This window comes from Prosopis cineraria, unplaced genomic scaffold (genome assembly GCF_029017545.1).
Source record: "Prosopis cineraria cultivar Desert tree isolate PC_DT_omini unplaced genomic scaffold, ASM2901754v1 PC12, whole genome shotgun sequence".
NCBI lineage: Eukaryota > Viridiplantae > Streptophyta > Magnoliopsida > Fabales > Fabaceae > Prosopis > Prosopis cineraria.
The window spans coordinates 36,676,636-36,697,489 of NW_026555343.1; the positions used below are offsets into that span (position 1 = coordinate 36,676,636).

Sequence of the window (20,854 nt, forward strand, 5' to 3'; positions counted from 1 at the left end):
AAATATATCACGTTATTTATTTATTTTTGGAAAAAACAAGTGAATGTGCTTCAAATTACTTAATTACACCTTGAAATAGATGATGATATGAAAGTTCATTCCACAGTGTCTCTTCTAAGGACATCAAAACACACACATTAGCACATATATTTCATTTCAATTAAGTCATCAACTTTTGCTTTTAATAGTCTTTTCAGTATTTTTAATCCATATAATTTTAAAAAGATCGAGTAATATTTGTTATTCAAGCCTTTATAGTTATTGAAAATACCAAAAAAATTATGATGATTAAAAACAAAATTTGATAAAATAATAAAGACTAATGATTATGCTTTTCCTTGAAAAAAAAAACAATTTAGTTCCTTGCATACTATATAGACGAAGCCAGTCAACCTTGTTGTTTCTTCAATATGTTTTTTTTAATATAACAAATAATAAAATCAAATATACCAAACACTCAACAACTCTTTCAAATTTCAAAAGATCATTTAAAAAGTTATTTGACTATTTCAAACATCGTGATTGGAAAAATGACCTGCTACAATTCGAGTGTTGAAAATTACCCTAGGGATATTACATTATTGACTCAATCATAGCTGTGATTTGAATATAACTGGTGGAATTACATTTTATACACACACCATTGGCTTGTTCTAGCTAATATGCTTTGCCATCTCTTTTTTATAATAACTAGATAGTTCATTTTTTTATAGTTGTGATTTGAATCCTTGATCTTATTTAAGAAATCAAAACGTTTTCATTCAATTTAACTACAGTTTATTATAAGTGAAAATGTTTCTAATGATCAAATAAAGCTTGTTAATTAGTTATACTTGAGGCAAGGTTAATTTTAATTTGAAACCTTAGCGTAGTCCATTTTCTAGATTGCACTATCATTGTTTTTTTTTTTGGTGGCCTTTTTGGACTTAATTTCCCATTTTTAATATATTTCTCTGATCTCTGATGTGTGAGTAAAACTTTTTTAAATTTTCATCACTAAGTTTATATGCATTCCGGAAAAAATCCCACAACCATGCTGTAAATGTAAAAATTTGTGTATATATGCAACCAACTATAATATTATTTTTACAGGTGATAAGTGATAGGGGAAAGGTTTTTATCAGCTAATATTTTTACATTAATTTTCCATTATTATTATAATATATAATTTTTTTTAATATCACAAACTTACTCAATTGAGTAACTAACAGTATAGACGTATGTTTGTTCTGTCAACGTAATCAAATAAAATTACTGTCAATATCATGAATTGCAATGTTGTGAAAAAGACTAACAATTTCACACAATTACGTCTCTCTTTTGCCTACATAAAATATTTTTAATTTCAATTCTTCTAAGATATTCTAGATAAAAAAATATCAAGCCATCTTAAAAATTTAAAAATATCTTAAATCAGTAGAATCTCAACAACGAAGCTGCTCGACTCATATCATAGCTCCAAAGTCATATCCGATCATGTGATTCTTCACCGTTGGATTAAATCTCTGCATTATGGTATGCCTTTCTCCGAATCTACGGCAACAATGGCTCCACGTCATCCAAACAGCTCTAATGATTTAAATGTTTCACCTCTCTTTCACTTTCCGATGCGTGTTTCCGAAAGCAGTGAAGCACAAGAAGAAAAACAAAATTTTGCTGACGTCTGCACTTTGTACTATTTCTCTTTCCTTGGGAAATGGGAAATCTGAAGGAACACCAACGAAACCAAGCTTCGAAGCCTTCTATTACACTCTTAAGTTGAATCAGGTCCAGATTTTCTCTTTCACTCTTTCCGCATAGAAATGTCTCATCTTTTATTCATTTATTTTTTGAAGCGCGAACTTTTTTTCCTTAACTTGGGTTTCATGCTATCTTTTGATTTGGGATATTTTCTCGCTGAATTTGAATAATTCCATGTTGTTATAAGATTCCGTTTTGAGACAATCGGTTTGATGTGTCAAATGTGTGATTATCTCAAGTTTTTCTGTTGCATCTGTGAGATAGGTGCAATGCTGATTTGAAAGACTATCCTGTAAAATATAGATTGTATTTAATTAGGTTTTATAAATTCAAGTAGTTGGGTTGAATTGGAAGACTGTTTTTAGTTTTCTTTCTTGTTTGATTCAATGCCTCTTCTGTAAGCATCAAAATTTAGTTCAGATTGTCATTTTTATGCCCATTTAGAAACTTTCTCAAATGACTGATGCCAGTTTTATGCAGTTTCTCCATTTAGTTTATGCTGATTTCACACCCTTAATAAGTTTTTGTGATATTTTGCCAACCTAGGAGTTTTGAAATTATCTTCTTATATACTAAGGTCTACTTCATGTTGCAGCAATGATAATGATCTGTTATTGGGAGTGGCCAAATCTCTCACGCTGCTACTTTACTTTCCTTCCTTCTTTCGTTCTTTCTTTCTTTTTTTTATACCATTCCTCTTGCTTTTGGCAAGCTAACGTTAGCTATCATCTTGCTAGTTGTTTGAATTTATATGAAATGAACAGAAACGTTATCCTTATATTTTTCCCTGCCTGAGCATTAATAATATTTGAAACTATGAACCATTCATTATTTGCCTTTTATCATTTAAACAGGATAGAAAGTCCTCTAAATTGTGTGGTGCTAAGTGCTGCAAGGATCTTGGTTTTCTTCATTCAGCATATTTGTTTACATGACCGGGAAGCAAACTACAAGAAGGCAGCTAAACGTTGGAACCTTGTCACTACCATTGTTTGCCCTATTGCCTTCTACTTTGGTTGACTAAAATACATGGATGTTACCTCTCTCGGACCAAATAGTAACACCCAAACTGATCAATATCCTTTGCTGATGGAGCAGCCAGAAGCCCATAATGGTCATCAGCATGTAATTGACATTACAATAAATAGTAATGACTTATCCAGCTCTACTCAAGATGATCAACATGCTGAAATGCATTTGCCACAAAATGAAGATCAACCATCAGTTGGCTCACAAGTTTCTGCTCATCAATCATCTTCACCTTCATCATCCAGGTTAAACTCTACAAATTCCTCATCGACAAGAAGAGGTGAGGGATATGGTCATCACAGAAGAAGCCCACTGAATTCTGGACTATGGATTTCTGTTGAGCTTGTAGTCACTGTGGGTCAGATCATAGCATCTATTGTTGTCTTGTCAATATCCAGGAATGAAAATCCCAAAGCTCCACTATTTGCATGGATTGTGGGTTATGCATCTGGTTGTGTTGCTACGCTTCCTATTCTTTACTGTCGTTATCAAAACCGTAATCAAAACAGTGGACGAGATTTATCTCAAACATCTCAAGGATCTTCTGGAGGCAATCCCTCTGAACGGACATCTTATACTGCCATCTCTGTTGCTCATGTTTCAGACGAAGAGAATGGTCGTGCTACAGAACCAGCTACAGGAAACTCTGGGATTCCTGGAGCCTTTAGTTCTAGGTATTCTTTTTCCTAGTTGAGATTTAAATCCTACTTATTTCTTCCGTCATGCATATTGCTATTCATGTTTTTCACTCTTAGTTAATAGTTAAATAATCCTTTTAGTTTCCTCTTATAACAATGTTGTGGCTAATGTTTGATGGGTATTATTTAACAAGAAGAAACTTTAAAATTGATGTTGCATCACTCCACGTTATTTGTACATGTTGCCAATTTCTTATTCCCCTCTCTTCTCTACTCTAAGCTCTAAATGCTTGAAAACTTTTGTATAGAAATGATGGGAGTTTGAGTTGTTGATGTGAACTTTTAAATTAATTAGTCTGTTTTATGCATTTTACAAGGTTCCAATTCTTTGAGAAGCACACACCATTCTGGACTTGAAGTTTCTTAATGCAGATATAGAAGATGTTAAGGAAGAAAAGTGAGGAATTTTAAAGTGGGCAACCCTTATTGTGGAGCACAGCATTTTACAGCTTTTTTGAGCCAAGTGCCTGTCCACTCAGATCCCGTTCAAATTTTGAAATCTTAGCAAAATGTGGGGATCAGATTCATCATTTGATTCCATGCACACATGAAAAATAAAATTATATCTTCCTTATATCATATTACGTCTTTATAATAGCCGTGAATGCAAAAGCCTGTGGCTGTGGCTCATGGGTTGTTAACATGTCTTGGATTTCATATTCTTCTTAATTTAATTTATAAGTTTTTTAATTGATTAAAAGCATGTGGAGAAGGAGAAATCTTTCAAAAATATAGGAGCTATAACGCCTGCCCTTTTCCCCTTGTGTTATTGAATGTTAAATTCAAACAACAAAATTGTTGATATTATCTGTGTTTAACATTTAGTCATGCACTTAGCTGAGAAATCTGTTGCTGAACTGCAGGTTTAATGGTTTAGCAGACCATTTCAAGATGGCCTTAGATTGCTTCTTTGCAGTTTGGTTTGTTGTGGGCAACGTTTGGATCTTTGGAGGTCATTCTTCGCCTTCTGATGCTCCAAAATTATATAGGTACTTTCCCACACTATACTTTGCAGTACCAATATTTTAATTTTCCCAAGTCTTAAAAATATCGTGGGCTTCCTTTCAGGTTATGTATAGTGTTTCTTACCTTCAGTTGCATTGGATATGCTATGCCATTTATACTATGTGCAACAATTTGTTGCTGCCTACCTTGCATAATTTCTGTTTTGGGAATTCGAGAGGACTTTTCTCAAACTAGAGGGGCCACAGTTGAATCTATTAATGCCCTGCCTATATATAAGTTCAGATTGAAGAAAAACGAAAATAGTGATGATCAGAATGGAAATACAGCTATAGATGAAGGAGGGACCTTGGCTGCGGGGACAGAGAAGGAGCGATCCATATCAGGAGAAGATGCTGTAAGTTTTTACCTGCTTAACTTATTAAAATCATGAACTCATTTACCTATTTTGTTCCGGTGCTACTGTAATCCAATGTTTAAAATTTGAATAAACTGGTATGTGTTAACAGGCAATGTTGTGTTCTGTAAAACTTTTAGCCTTTAGTATTTAATTGTTGGTTGCGATAATATCAGGTAATAATCTCCTCCCTTTAAGTTATCTCATCTAATCTCTATCAGAGGCTAGTAGCTTTATTTGTTGTTATTCCCCGTGTAATGGCAACCCATGTAAAATGCCATTCTGTTCCGTAATAATGGAAAGGAGCCAAGAAATATTGAGACACCTTGCTAACGAAAGTATGAAGTAGAATATTTAAATATGAGCAGAATCTAGACGTTAACGTCTGAAGAATGGGCTTCTGCATTCCTAGGAGCCTTTATGATTGATGATCCTTCACGGAAACTGCAGACGGTGCCTCCTCTATAAATATAGAACTATATATATATATATATATATATTCTATTTTGGCCCAAATATTTCGTTGTAAATTTAACTTAGGCTTACATTAGCCTTCTGAAATATGTGCAGGTTTGTTGCATTTGTTTGGCAAAATATGCCGATGATGATGAGCTTAGGGAGCTACCCTGCTTCCATGTCTTTCATGTTGAGTGTGTTGACAAATGGCTCAAGATAAATGCATCTTGTCCTCTCTGTAAAAGCGAGGTCGGTGTGAGTGTACTTTCGGCAGGGGAGTCCAGTCAGCATTAGAGTAGAATGGTTGCCAGGTCAGCCACGAGTTTCCTACAAGGGCTGGTAGTTGCTTTTCTGAAGAAGTTCATACACCCAAATGAAGTTGTCGCCTTTAATGCCAGCGGCAAGCATTTGGACTCTGCTTTTCAGTGTCATACATGCGGCATGATAGCTGAAGATAGATTTCAAGTTTTTTCACATGTTCGATATATGTATTTGTTATAAACCCGTGAAATGTTTATAATGTCATTCACCTCCCATCTCTGCTCACCTTCTTGCCCTCACCTCTCTCCCACTTTCATTTACTTTTGAAGTCTTGTTGCTAGAATTCTGTTATAATTCCCTTATTCCTTCCTCAGTTCACGATGTGTAAATATATACAAAAAGTTAATGAAAAGGTTGACTTGAATTTGAAGCTCTTGATCATGCTCAGGTTTCGTTGTGGTATGAAAAGTAAGTGTGTATTTGATTGATATTTTTTAGGGCTTGTTGAAGAACATGTCAAATATTGACAAGTGCTCCACAGTATCAAAGGATAAAGGTAAAGAATTCAATGTGATAAAGATCAGGTAATAGTGCTTTGATTTTTTACGTGGGCTTCATTCTCAGTGCATGATGATGCAGGTTGATGAAAACTAAACAAAACTATTTATACAAACCGATCCGATAAAAAATGATCAAAACCAATTATTAAAAAGATTTGGTCTAATTTTAAAAATTTCAAAATTGAATGTTTTGGTTTTGGTTTCGTGCTTATGGAACCTGAGCCAAACTTTTTATATTTTACATATATCTTTTACAGTTAGATTAGAATATTAGTCTATCAGTTTTTATTTCTTTTACTTTAATTTTAACTAAAGCCTAGCCTAAAATGCTTAAAAATTCAAAAACCAAATTATTCACCCATACATTTCAATAACTCAATTGCTTGCCGCATTGCATTGTTTTCTTCTTCCCATCCTAAAAGCGAAAACTTTTCACTGAAATTAAAATCAATAGAATCTCTTTCGCTTTTGATTTTATATAAGTTATAGGATGGTTCTTATTTTTATAACCATTATTTTGCAGTACATATTTTATTAATAATGAAAGATAATGTGTGGATATGACTTGAAGTTACAATAAAGAGAAAAAAGGAGAGTGAAACATTCTGCCTAGACACAATGTATAGTTTTATATATATTTAAAAAATCATTGAAACTTCACTTACAAATGAACCAAACTGCTTTAGAACCAAACCATTTAATCATTATTTTTAGGAAAAATACCTATTTTTATTATTTTTTATTTTTAAAATAATAAAACAAAAATAATTTCAAACAAGCCCTGACATAGTGTATATGTTTGGTTTCTAATTTAACAAAAACTATTTATTAAAAGTTCATTTATGAAGAATCATTTTTGTAAAAATCAATTATTGTAATAAGATTTATATTTATATATTTTTTAAAAGCCAATTTAATAAATTGAAAGTTGTTGTATAATATATAATAAAAAATAATTTATAATTTATAATCATAAAAAAGGAAATGGATTGTATGATATGTAATTTTTGTTATAAAGCTTGATTCCTTAGAAAAATATATTAAAAAAATTTTATTTGTTTATTAATAAAAGTATAAATATAAATAAGGTAAGGTTTGACATGTTGAGCAAAAAATTATATAAATTGTTGTATACACTAATTATCTTTCTCAAAAAGGCTACTATTGAAAATAAAGATGAATAAACGGGCTCAACATTATCATCATTATGATTACCTGGCACCACTGGGGGGGGGGGGGGGGAGTTTTATCTCCCAATTTTAAATGTAAAAGCTATTCAAATGTGCTTCAAAGGTTGAGAAGATGCCACTTGAATAACTAACTCATCAGAAATTCTAAAGTGAACTTGGTACATGAACTTAATCATGATTCATTGAATAAAATTAAACCATTTAATCAAATAAAATCTTGTGTCATTATTTTTAATGAATTCATTTTTATAATAAAATATCTATTTAATTTTTTACATTTTCTCTTTCTATTATTAAAATGTCATATTTAATATTTTTATATAAAATAAAATATCTATTACATTTTTTATAGTTGTGATTTGAATTCTTAATCTTTTATATAAAATCTTTATATATTACATTTTTTATATAAAATGTCATAAAATATCTATTACATTTTTACATCCAAATGTCATATTTTTATTAAATAAATCATAAATGATATGATACTCCAAATCTACTTCAGAATTTCTTATCACTTAAACCAATCAACATTGTGGTTTTACTAGATCTACAAAAGGATATTTTACATTTTTTACTCTTCAAAAACTAAAGCCAATCTAGCCTATAATATTTTGATGATAACTTAAATGTTAAACTTAACTAAAATGATATTTTTAATTTTAAATAAACAAACTAATTGTAGATTATACTCTTCATAATTTATAAAGAATGTGTACTTGCACGTATTTTACATTGCTATTGATGATTCATATTTTTTGTCTTTAAACATTTATAAATCCTAGTTAATAATAAACACAAAGCATACACGCACATATAACCAATTGTTCATATATAAACACCCACAAGTTCACTCTTATCTATACTGAAAATCCTTTCTCTGGGTTAATAACCACTTTATATTTCAATACATTTGTAGTAGCTCATATTTAAAGAAACAAGATTCTCAACCCCTGAAACAATGGAACAAAGCAACAGCTGCAATGTCAAAGGAGTCGATCAACGATTGAAACGACAACCTAAATCTTCTATAAAATATTGATAAAGTATCTCTTATAAACTTAATACCTCTGCCAGTGAAAAACACGCTAAAATCACCCAAAACTTAAGCTGCCATCGTGGCAAAATTTTCACTTAATCTGTGCTTATACATTATAAATAAGCCAATAAAATAGACAACATACATCTTCTTGGTGCATATATGCTGGCTAGATGCAGACCAGAGGAAACTTCAGCAACTCTCCTCCACGACCTAAATGGTAAAACTCTGTAAAATACTGCAAATCCATTGGCCCCATCTAGCATCTCACGAGAACAGAAGCGGTGAACAACAAAAATTCAACCCTAAAACATAACTGAGGTGAAATTATACACATCTGCACAAAGGAATACATTTCAGAGCTAGGGGAATACTCGTGCAAAGAACTGCATCTGTAATTTCCACGTGGAATTTTGCACAACATGCATCAAAACTCAACCACCCTCATTGCGTGAACTACAACAGTCTTTTCAAGTAATGTCAAATGCAACTTCGTTTGCCACGGGTTCAAACTGAGTAACTTGCAAACCTTTAAATTTGACAGATGTGTTCAACTTTGTAATATGGAAAGCTCTTTAAATGCGTCTAGTTTCCCATTTAACGTGAAGGAACCCACATTTTGGCCATCCATTGAAGGGTTAATACTCCCATTTTCAAAGTCATTACAAATCTGATTGTAAGCTGAGTTGGGAGAGGTAGAACTACGGCTGCCCTCAAAGTATGTAGAATATGGGAAAAGCTCTTTACAACGCACCTTCCATCCTGTAGAAAAGCATTAATCTTAGCACAATAAGCCAACTTTTATCATTTCCAAATGAACACAAGGCGATAATTACTTTAATATTTTGGACAATAAAAGTGACAGAGACAAGGTAGTGATAAATAAACATGTTCCATTAACTCGGGGGGGGGGGGGAGCTGCACCCTAGACACGGGGTTAAAGGGGCATCAACACCCTCTAAGTACATACATTGTAACAACAACAATCAAGAACAAGCCTTACCCTCTTAATATGTTATTACAAGATTAAAAATAATAAAGAAAATGTTTAGGTTAATGGTTTAAACCTTAATTATCTTTCCTTGACAGTTGAAACTATCACGTATACTATGAGTAATTTTTTGAATGCCAAAGATGACAAACGAATATGATCCCAACTAAGCATCATTCTTTTGAACACAAACTGGAAAGAAATACAACAGACGGAACAGAAAAAAATAACAAAGGGAACTTCTATTATAAAATATTCAACTAAATGAAGTAGTTCATGTAAGTACGTTATTCAGTATAGGAGACTCGTGTGAATTGCACAACCCACATGCCCAACGATTTCATTCTTCTCTCCCCACTATATGGTCACACATACAGAAAATCTGACCTCAGGGATTGAGGTTTTGAGATGTTATGTGAAACTGAGGAAACTGTTGCTGAATGGCAGGGTGTGAAGCACACCAGTTGAATTGGAACTGGATTTCATGGGAGTGCATGTTTGGTGTGTGTCACAATCACAAGCCATCTGGGTAGAACTCACCCCCAAAAGACACCTCATAAGAGGAGGGTGCCCAACTGACTTATAAATCACATTCCACCAATGTGGCCTCTCGATGTGGAACTCATGACAGTGTGATGGAATCAGGCTTTCAAAATGGCCTTAATGAGATTCCATGTTATGCACCATGGAAATGCTTGGGCTTCGACGGAACTAAATTTATGTGAAATTTCTGCCCACGTGTCAAAATTCTTGACCATATTGCCCTCCCACGTATAATCAGCCAAATCACCCACAAACACTTTGATGGACAGCAGCCTCTAAATCCACCCTATAACAGCAATGATGGTGAGCGATAGCAAGATCAAAGCAATCCTAAATTGGCATCACCTGTTTACAAAATATGTAATTCTCATGGCTACCCCACTAGACTCATTGAAGGAAGAGAAGTCTAGCTGATGTTCAGGCCAAGAGTGAGGAAGGTTCTACTTTAGTTTTAGGAGCACTTGATTAATTGGGTCTAGACCTAGAGATGCTTTCCCAATGGAACAGTCACCAAAGCACTGTGTGCCTATTGACTCACAATAGCATCTGTTTTCCCCCCCAGGGGAATTTCTCTTTGATAGTTTTAAATTAATTTTTCAATAGGGGCATTATTGTCTTTTCAAAAGTAAATACAAACATTATACAAAATACCAGCATTTTATTTACTTTTGACAAACCGAACAGGCCATTAATGTGGACCCAGTCACAGGACAAAAAGTTATAGTCAAGCTTGTGCCTATTGGCTTGTCAAACTATCCTATTATTCACCTTATGTATGTCGTGTTTCAAAAGCTTTGCAGTACCTTCCCTTATCTGACAACATCCATCTACTACCACACGTCCACATAATAAATACCACCAGCTAAATATCACTAGCACATTGGTGGATGTACACCATAAACGGCTTGGAGAAGAAGACAAGCAAATAGTTAAGTAATAGGAAGTGTTATACCATATTTCAGTCCAGATAAGGGTAACCATTCCATCCATTGTTTGGACAACCACCTCTAATGGAGATAGTTTCCCAAACAATAATTTAAGTCCTCTATTTGATTTTCTGTCTAGGGTTGATTAGCAAAAGAGTACAAAAGTTAGACTTTGTCAGTCAAAATAGGAAAGTTTCTAACAAAAGATCAACTCTCAGTCCTTGCTATAATCAATACATCATAAAAAATACTAATATAGACTTTTGACAGCAGCCTTAAAAATAGAGTTCATGAAGCCTCGGAATGTTGTCTAGAATTAACAAGCCTCACAAAGTCTCAGAGCCTGAGGAGCTCCAAAAGCAATTTTGTGGATGTCTTGTGGAGCAATCTTAATTTAATAATACCTTGCAACATAGGTCTAGCTCATCAAACACCTCTTCAGCAATTGCTATGGGAAATTTATTTGAGTCTCCAGTCAATTAATCTTCTCAATATAATGTCTCCAAGTGTTGGTCACTCTCTCATCATCTTCTGAATGAATTTCTCCACTGCTGACTTCCAAATAGACCCATGTCAGTAAGGTCTAGTGCTGATAGGCTAGTCTGACTCCAAGAGAATGGAGTGGTCAAAAGACTGATACAAAGGAAGGGACTTCAATTCTAAAAATACATCATTTGACTCCTCCTGAACTGTCCTTAATGCCTCTAATTCATGCTATGCAATTTTAGCTTCCTCTTGGTTCAAGGTTAACTGAGGTTCAATGAGATAGCTAGGTACAGAATTGGATGAGGTTGTCCTCCCCAAATGAGCTTTATCTGGCACAGTTTGTTCCTTCAACAACATAATTGTTCAGTCAATAAGATTTACCAGGTAAGATAAAACACAAGCTTTTGTTACAAATCTAAACCATTATGACCATAGTAGATAACCACTCAACTCCGAACACCATATCATAAGCCTCAAGTTCCAAGAAATCAGCAGAAATACTTCCTTTGTATGCTCCACTGAAGTTGGCAATCACTTATCATTGTGATCTCCATTGGTCACAGTCACTCTCATGCACTCGGAAACTGCAAGTTCAGCTGAAATTTCATTGTTGAAGTAGCATTGGAAAAATTAAGAGCACGCTCATGTCCATCAAGATCAATGTAAAGTGATTCTCAACACTGAGCCTTGAACTGTCATGGTGGAGTGACCCTTGGCATCTAAAATAGCAAGGATACAAATTATTGGACTCTAGAGCATCATGAAATCTTCATCCTCTCTTTCATGAATCATTATCACAGAAATTTGCGAATACCTACAGTGAAGGCCTGAAGTATATCTCCCTGTAAAGCAATAACCCTCCAATCATCCAATTCTTCTTCTTTTTCTTCCCCTAGGAAGCTGTTTCACTTGTTTTCTTTGAAGGAATTGTTGTTCGTGAAAAAGAAATGCCTTTGCCAGGGGAAGAATTTGTTTCAGTATAGGCCTAGGGTGAAGGATTTGATGTTAGTTCATGGGATGGAGATCTTTCAACTTGAGTGAGAGGATGAGGAACCTAACAACTTTGAAGCCAGGAGAGCATGAGTATGAATGGCTTGTATAGTGTTTTCTTGTAGATGCACCAAGTACATTGCATTGGAGAGATTACTTGGATTAAATATTCTTATCAAGACTTCAATGTCATAATGTGATCCACTAATGAAGCAACTAATTCCTAAGTCTTCTGATAGCTCAAGTGCTAATAAGAGCTCCTCAAACTTCTGATATTCAGGGACAGTACCCTCTTGCTTCAAATATTCTAGCCCAGACACTGCATATTCCTTGAATACTAAAACTTTTGAGATGTACACTAAATAGCTGAACATGCTGATCCAGAAGCATCCCATCCAGTCACAACAAATTCAATACCATTGCATTTAGGAAATTTAATCCAAGAAAGCTTTATAAGGATAGTGTAGCTGTTGCTATTGACACCAGTATATGAGCCAAATTGTGAACAAGTAATGTGCTCCTCCCAGTTCATACTCAAAGCTCCAGCATGCTTGTTGCCATGGTCATACAGAGAATAAACCAGTTTTGCAACCATATTAGTTTTTCCGTAGGTGACATCAATTATTTGAGAACTTTCATCTCAACTTGATTTTGTTAAAGGTCAAGTTTGAGATATTGTAATTGACCCTATAGTCAAGCATCCACACTGTGCATAGAAAATGCTGAAGTCAGCATCAAGAATAAAAATGGTGTGTAATGCACCAGAAAGAATAGAGAAGATAATAAAGAGAATTTCTACTTCCCAAAGAGAATTTTTAAATTTCTACTTCGAAATTTAAAAATTCTCTCCTCACAATCTCCTTGCATTTCTTTGCATCTCCAAAGTTTTCAAATTCTGGGCTGTCATATACATTTATCTGTTGCCAAAGGCAGGTAAGAGCATTGTAATATTAAGTAAAAAATAGCTCACCTTGTTAGAGAGCAAGGAGATTACTCTTGATCTCAAAAAGTTTAAAGTGTGTGTGTGTGTGTCCATTTGAATAGCTCTCCTTCACTTCTTCTCAGATCTCTTTAGAAATGTCATAGAAGAGAAAGGTGTATAAGTTTGAGATCCATAGTTTTTTATCAGCTGACAGACTAACATGTTTTCTACCCTCCATACTTTGATTTTTTGCTTTCTTTTTTCAGGTGGTGGTACCGACTAATCAATTTGTGCCCAGTAATGGGAGGAACAGATCCATCTGCTACAAACAGAGTTTCTCTTCTCTTCTATTTTTCTGTTGGTGGCTTAATGGAAACTCCCTTGGTATTCACCCTTTGGTTCTAAGTTCCACCAATGGATAGGATTTTGACTTCTTGAACATTGAAGTGACTATTTTCATTTGGATTTTTCTAAATATAGAAAAGTAGTCAAGAAGGCTTGGGGAGTTGACACCTAAGCTCATGTAATTTCCTAGATCTTGGGTGGCAAATAGATAACACATCGCCTATAAATACAACATCATCCCCTCTCACTAGTGCAATTTTAGCATCCATAGGGAAACTCTTGCAATTTCGTTTCCTGAAATTCCAAGGAAGAGGAAGGGAAGCTGTTGGGTGCACTTAAGCTTGGAGTGAGGCAGCAAGGTTTAATTAACTTTGATGTTATTGTGCATTATTGTTAGCATGTGAGTTGCCATTGATGTGTGATGCTATATGTTGCTACTCCTTGCTAAGAGTTTTGCCTTGGTTATGCATGTTAGAGCTTATTGCTATGAGTTTTGCCTTGGCCATGCATATTAAAGCTCCTTGCTATGAAGTTTGCCTTGGCTATGCATGTTAGAGTGGCTTAAAATATGTTATGTAATAGCTCACAATAATGGCTTAAAGTTAAATGCTTAATGATGCTCGTAACATAACAGTTAATTGCCTCTTGCTACTGAGATTTCTATGAAATCTCACTCTATTTAAAATGCAAACTCTTTTAGGGGTTGAAACATCCAGAAGAAGGGAGAATTGATTCAAGGCTTAAATTGTATTAATGTTTCCCTTTTGATCATTTTGGTATTGTAATGTAATGCTGGACTGTTGTAATGCTGTGAAGGCAGTGTCCTTCAAATAAATTTTTGATGTAGCTATCAAACAATTTTAAATCTGGAATTTTGCATGATTATAGCACACATAATAAGCTTTAATTCCATAGGTAAAACGTTTAAATTGGCTATGTGCATGATCTATGGCGGATTTCCAAAGTTAAGGTTGTAAATCTAGAAAACAGTTTTTTAACCATTGGCACCATAACTCTTACGTACAGTCTTGAGATTTTCATGAAAGGATGTGATTCTTTAAAGTATTTTTCCCATAAAGTATACTTAAAGAGCTTTCTATAGGCTTTGGAACCACTCAATTTTGATTTTTCTACATTTAGTTATGAATTTTCAAAGTTGGTCAAATTCTGGATTTACCAAATGAACAGTAACCGTCAATTCAAGTTTTCAGATTTGATTTCTTGGTTCCTAAGCTACCATTTAAGGTCCTAATGATCATAAGATGGAGGTTAATAAGGTTTAGAGTTAAGGTCTGACATTTTTGGTATCAGAGCGAAGGTTCTGGCATAAGATAGAATGCTCTACTTGGTTTAACCCATTAGTTATGTGTTGTCTGTAGATAAGGTTGCAGGTTAGTGAAGTTTTGCAGGAGGTTTAGCAATGGACTCTAGTGCTAACTCAAAAAACACTGTGAACCAAGGTGATGCTCCTGATTTTGAGATGGAGGAAGACCCAGTAGAATGGGTATTTGGAGATGCCAACTCAAGACAATCATCTGTGAGCTCCAATTTAACCCCTGAGCATTGGGTGCAGTTGGTAGGGTGCTCATGGGAAGAATTAGTCAACCTCCTTGGACCTAGCTCCTTGGTGGATCCAGCTACAAGTTTAATTGAACCTAGTAGAGCTAGTAGGTTTGACTGCCCTAAGCCTAGTCATTATGTTGCTCCAACTCCCAATCCACTTGAGGTTCTTTAACCTATTGTTTCGCCTTCACCTCCACCAGTTGAAGCCATTCCTGAAATTAGAACCTATGCCCAATTAGTAGAAAGGATGAGATTCCTTGGGCGCCACATCAGGAAGGATATTAACCAAGATGCAGGTACCTATCTGAATTTTCTCCAAGAGGTGAGATTGCTTACAGGGCACTTGGAGAGGAGAACTTACCCTTCACAGAAGAAGAGTGGGTGACCACTTTGGCTAGAGAGTTTCCTAATACTCGCAAGTGGCTCCGTGAGATGACCAAATTGGACCACCATCCTCCTAATGGTGTGGAAGATTGGATCCGAACCTATGAGGGTTTCATGATAATTACCTTCCTATAGACCTCTTTGAGCCCCTAACATGAGCTAATGATGATGTATATGATGACTAACCTAAGGAGGTGCAGTCTAATGATATATGTACTTTTGGATTGGATGTTTAATGGCTGTATGAACTTATGTTGTTGAGAATTGCTGTCCTGCATGTGATCTATGTTTAATGTTTTATGCTTGCAGTATAAGTTATGGTATTTATGTTCTTGTTCCTTCATTATTAGAACTCAGAAAGAAAATAGGATGGTAAGGACATGAAGGACTATGTTACCAGAGGAGCATAGGCATGGGGAGCCTAGGCAAGAAGGACCTAGGGCGCCTCTTGATCCTCTTCAACTAATTCTAGAAAGACTAGAGCAGCAGCAAAAGACTATAGAAGATATGAGGGCAACACAGGCCCGATAGGAGCAGGAACAAGATGCAGCTATAGCAGCAGCAGTGGTAAATTTGAGGCAACTTGAAGTACCACCACCTCAACCAGTCCCAGTGCCAGTCCAACCTATAGGACAGGCAGGACTGGTAGTTGATCCAAATGGTATTCAGCAATGGATTACTCGCTTCTGTAAGCAGGGGTGGCAGCCCAAACATCCAATGCATGATTCGTCAATTTTCACATGCCATAAATGGTGCAACAAAGATAAGATAGGGATAAGAGGGTTTCAAGAAGAGGTTTGCTCAGATACCAAGAGGGGAGACCTAGAAAGAGATAACGGTCGGTTTGTTTCACTGAATGATGAATAATTCTACACTGAGTGGATATACCACCTTATACAAGAGAGGATTGAGATACCAAGAAGACAACTCAGCTAATTAGAAGGGGAAAAAATTAGCACATTTCAGAAATTGTATAGCCCCAGAATAACTACAACAGATTAGACCACAGATCTGAGCATATACAAGGACATAAATTTTAAATAAACATTAGAGAATGATCAGGGATTCCATAACTTCAATCAGTTTTCGTGTGAATCACACAATCTTCATGCCCTGTAACTGACTTCATGCTTTTCTCTCTATTGACTAACTAGATTACTTTCCTTACTAGTATATTTCTCTTTTCCCAACTACTTCATCCCTTTACTAATTTATGCAAACACATACTCACCACCAAATAATGTGTCCTTGTCCTATCAAGCTATCCAACCTTTTGTTTTTGTTTTTTTTTGGGGGGGGGGGTGTCCAGCAATAGAAAAGTTTTCATGACACTTACTCAATGCAGCATCTGGCTCAACAAGGACTGTCTCTAGGAGTTTATGAACAGCGATGCAATCTTTGAGTTTCCATTCCCTAATTGCTCCAATAACTCCATTTCTGGCAGAACCAGATGTCATCAGGTTCAATAATATTCTTTTATTTTAAAGCAGAAACGAAGTTTAAGATACTACAAGACATTACCTTAGCACACAGTCACTCGGTGACTCTTCAATCAATTTAACAGCTTCAGGTTTTCTGTTTGGATCCAAAGCGCACAACATTTCAGCGGCGGCAGCTCTGTGCATCAAAGAATCTGCAAACAAGAGAATACAAAATAATAAATTATCATAAGATCATAAGCTGAGGCTCAAGATAATGTAGATTATGACCTTTATGTTTTTCAAGGAAAGAATTGTTTGCCTCGAGCAGGGACTTCTCGTACAACTGACTGCTTAAAAGAAAGAGAAATTTAAAGTTAAAAATGAATGGATCAGAATAATTGTCCAGACCAATCTCCATATAAACAAAAGGAAATAGGTTTCAAAAAAAAAAACATTGAAAAACCTGATTGTTGGGCGCTCAGCTTCTAAGACACTCCAAATGAGTTTCTCGCTGTCAGTCACAGGAACATCCATGGATCCCACTTTATGAAAGAATTTAATCTACAACATGAACTAAAAATAAATGACAACAGAAAGACATGAAAAAATTTACTGCAAAATGTATACTTAAAAGCAAATGCCAGTTGGTTTTTGCATATTATCATTTTGTTGGATGTCTGATGAAGGAAGAAATCACAAGAACGGAGAATGTTGATGAGAAAAGACAAGACCATTTCTTTAAAACAGAATTGATGGAACAAAAGTTGAAGGGATTTTTCATTTGATTACCCAACTCTCTCACACATGCACAAGTATTTATGTTTTCTCAGAAGAAATATCATACCAAGCAACGATGCGAATCAGGGTGCTCATCATCCAATCTCAATAACTGCTTCACAGCCTAGAAGTCATAAAATAGAGTAAAACACATTTAAGTATCAGCTATTAATATAAAAAATATACAGTCCACATTATAATATTCATAAAAAAAGTTACTCTATTAATCAGCTACAATCCACGTTTTATTTCATTAATAGTTAATTGACAACTTAGTGCTCTCCAGTGAGCTTAAAATAGCAAGGAAGACGAATCAACTACACAAGCTTGATAATATCATATAGCAATAATCAGATGCCAGATGCAACAAGATTCCCAAATTCTTAGTTAACAGAGACTGATATACGTTTGTAATAATAGAAGAGAATAGAATAGATGTAGAAAGAGAATAGGAGGAGAGAAGAACAGATGAAGGTTTAGAGAAGATGAGAGACGAGAGGGTGAAGAGGAAGAGAGAAAAGAGAGGTGAGAACTTTCTGAATAATACTGAAGTCTATTGATCCACCCCCCAATACAGTGAAACATAAAAGTATTTATATAACTGCTGAATACACCCAACGGCTAGTAACCAACGGTTATAATTAACTAATAAAATGTCAAAATTACAAAAACATAACAGAGACATACCAGAAAGGCAAGCAAAATCTTCTGTTTTCTGATATACAATTCAAAAGAGAGCAAGTGTGTTTCCAATGAATTGGGTGAACTCTTCAGCAGCAACTTCAGATATTTTGTGGCTTCTAATAGTGGATCTTCAGCCTAGATAGGAGGAAGGCAGACGATACTCATGACAACATAGCCTTAACAATTTAAAAGCTAACAAGATAGGCAAAATTTACCAGAACAAATACTACTGAATGTACGAGGAAATTTTTTCTTAGACATTTTAGTACTAAAATTAGTTGGTTTGACAAAACTGACAGTTTTATGTAACAAATGATAATAAAAGTTGATCAATTTATCAATTATGACATTCAAAAAAAAAAAACGCTAAACAGAAAAGTTGTTGCTAATCTGTTCAACCAAGTGAGTTCATATCTAACTAATTTAGAGAAAATGCTACTGAAAAAGGAAATAAAATACAACATGTTTCAAAAGTTTTGCTGAAAAATACATTTAGAATATATTTGTTCTAGGGAAAATAACATCCAGGTCATTTACAACTTGTACAAGCTGTAAATGACCGTTGCAAATTATCAATGCCCTTAGTTAAGTTGTAAATTCGCAGGATTTGAGACTTGGGAGTATTTTGTAAATTTCATGAGATCTCTTAATCATAAATTTCCTTATGTGAGACCTAGATGTAATAAGTTATATTTATTTGGCCAAAAAAGAAAAGTTATATTTATAACATATATTTTATACTTTTATTAAAACAAAATTTATAAGAAATGTCCAGAAACTTTTTTTGGGCAAATCTACTTAAAGAATTCAAATTCTACTGGCTCAAATATACGTTGCTTCTAACATGAAAAGAATAAATAAAGAAATAAAGAATATTTCATTAATTACTTAGTTGAGGTTAGTTAGTTAGTTGCTGCAGAGAACAAATGATTTGGGAACCTATATAAGGTACCCTAATTGTAATCTGAGGCTACGCTTGTTGTTCAATATGAAAAGTATTGTTTAGTCTCTCTCTATTCTCTTCTACCAATCTTTCATCTCTGTCTCCCCTTCTTCCTCCCCTCTCTTTCCCTTCTCTTATTATATCAGCTTCTACACTTTGAACATTCCTCTTTTCTCTTAACATCAAAAGGTTTGAACCCTTGACCTCTACTCATACCCTACCCTACCACCTAAGCTAATTTCAGTTGGCCTTTAATTATTTTTGATAGTTGGACATTATACAAACATAAAAAAAATCCTCATATGCCAAGTAGCAGCCATCAGAATATTAGCAGTAGATCATTTGGGAATTCAGCCTACAAGTAAAAATGTTGTTCCTCATCTTATCACAAGTTGGAGATCTTATGTTGGGGCCCAGTCAAATCAGACGAAATATGAGTAAGAATCTAATGGGGCATTGAACACATCAAAAATTAACCTGTAACAACTTTTCACCACGTGGATCTGGATCAAAAGGTTTCACATGCCGTTTTCCAGACTTTGGCACACCACTGACATTTGACTCTTCATTCTTCTCTTCTGCCTCCTGAATAGAAAATAAAACATTAGGATGAGTACTGTTCCTGTGAGAATATACTCAGAAACCATATGAATTACTATAATACTTTCTTAGCCCTTGCTTCTGCCTTTCTCTGCTTTTGTCTCAATTTCTTTCTCTGAGAAGGAAGCAACTTTGACATGTCATCCTCCTCCTCAGTTGTAGACTTCAAAGGAGAATCATACAATTTCAGGTAACATCTGCAAAACAGCACCTAAACCATGAGATCAAATATACAAGATCAGAAGAGCACAACAACAACAACAACAAGCCTTTATCCCACTAGGTGGGGTCGGCTACATGGATTGCAAGACGCCATTGTGCTCTATCATTTATTAAGCTTTTAGAAATATTATTAATTAAGAGATCACGTTCAACAACTTCCAAGAGTGTTCTCTTAGGCCTTCCTCTACCTCTCTTAATCGGACTCAAAGTTATATGTTCCACTCTTCTCACTGGTGCCTCCCTTGGTCTTCTTTGTACATGCCCAAACCATCTCAACCGATTTTCTACCATTTTTTCCTCAATAGGTGCCACCCTCACTTTTTCACGTATGTGCTCATTTCGAATTTTATCTTTACGTGTATGTCCGCACATCCATCGTAACATTCTCATCTCTGCTACTCCAACTTTATGCTCTTGCTGTCCCGTTAGAGCCCAGCATTCACTACTATATAACATTGCCGGTCTGATAGCAGTACGATAAAACTTTCCTTTAAGTTTATTAGGCACCTTACGGTCACAAATAACTCCTTTAGCTTTTCTCCAATTAAACCACCCAGCTTGAATTCTATGTGAAATATCTCCACTGATTTCGCCATCATTTTGGATAATGGCTCCCAAATATCTAAACTTTTCCACTTGAGGTATAATTTGATCTCCCAATTTTACTTCCAAATTATTTTCGAATAGTCCTTTATCAAATTTACAATATAAATATTCCGTCTTA

The 20,854-nt window shown here is 34.8% G+C and overlaps 2 protein-coding genes across 5 annotated transcripts in view; one reads left to right on the forward strand and one right to left on the reverse strand.

Annotated features, from left to right (window-relative positions):
* The first annotated feature begins 1,610 nt into the window (after positions 1 to 1,610).
* Positions 1,611 to 5,974, forward strand: LOC129289590 (E3 ubiquitin-protein ligase At1g63170-like). Its single transcript, XM_054926385.1, has 5 exons — positions 1,611 to 1,767; positions 2,595 to 3,443; positions 4,331 to 4,456; positions 4,536 to 4,827; positions 5,398 to 5,974. Exons 2-5 carry the CDS (start codon positions 2,770 to 2,772, stop codon positions 5,575 to 5,577), a joined length of 1,272 nt encoding a protein of 423 aa, XP_054782360.1. The 5' UTR covers positions 1,611 to 1,767; positions 2,595 to 2,769; the 3' UTR covers positions 5,578 to 5,974.
* Positions 5,975 to 8,079: 2,105 nt separating this feature from the next.
* Positions 8,080 to 20,854, reverse strand: part of LOC129288366 (N-terminal acetyltransferase A complex auxiliary subunit NAA15-like) — a 28,014-nt gene continuing 15,239 nt past the window's right edge. For all 4 annotated transcript variants that reach the window (XM_054924897.1, XM_054924898.1, XM_054924899.1 and 1 more), the window contains 9 exons: positions 19,973 to 20,105; positions 19,786 to 19,893; positions 18,369 to 18,500; positions 17,749 to 17,805; positions 17,368 to 17,465; positions 17,193 to 17,251; positions 17,005 to 17,116; positions 16,820 to 16,920; positions 8,080 to 9,095 (listed from right to left, as the gene is read on the reverse strand). In XM_054924897.1, coding sequence (XP_054780872.1) covers positions 8,884 to 9,095; positions 16,820 to 16,920; positions 17,005 to 17,116; positions 17,193 to 17,251; positions 17,368 to 17,465; positions 17,749 to 17,805; positions 18,369 to 18,500; positions 19,786 to 19,893; positions 19,973 to 20,105 — 1,012 coding nt within the window. In that variant the 3' untranslated portion in view covers positions 8,080 to 8,883. The remainder of the gene's footprint in view (positions 9,096 to 16,819; positions 16,921 to 17,004; positions 17,117 to 17,192; positions 17,252 to 17,367; positions 17,466 to 17,748; positions 17,806 to 18,368; positions 18,501 to 19,785; positions 19,894 to 19,972; positions 20,106 to 20,854) is intronic.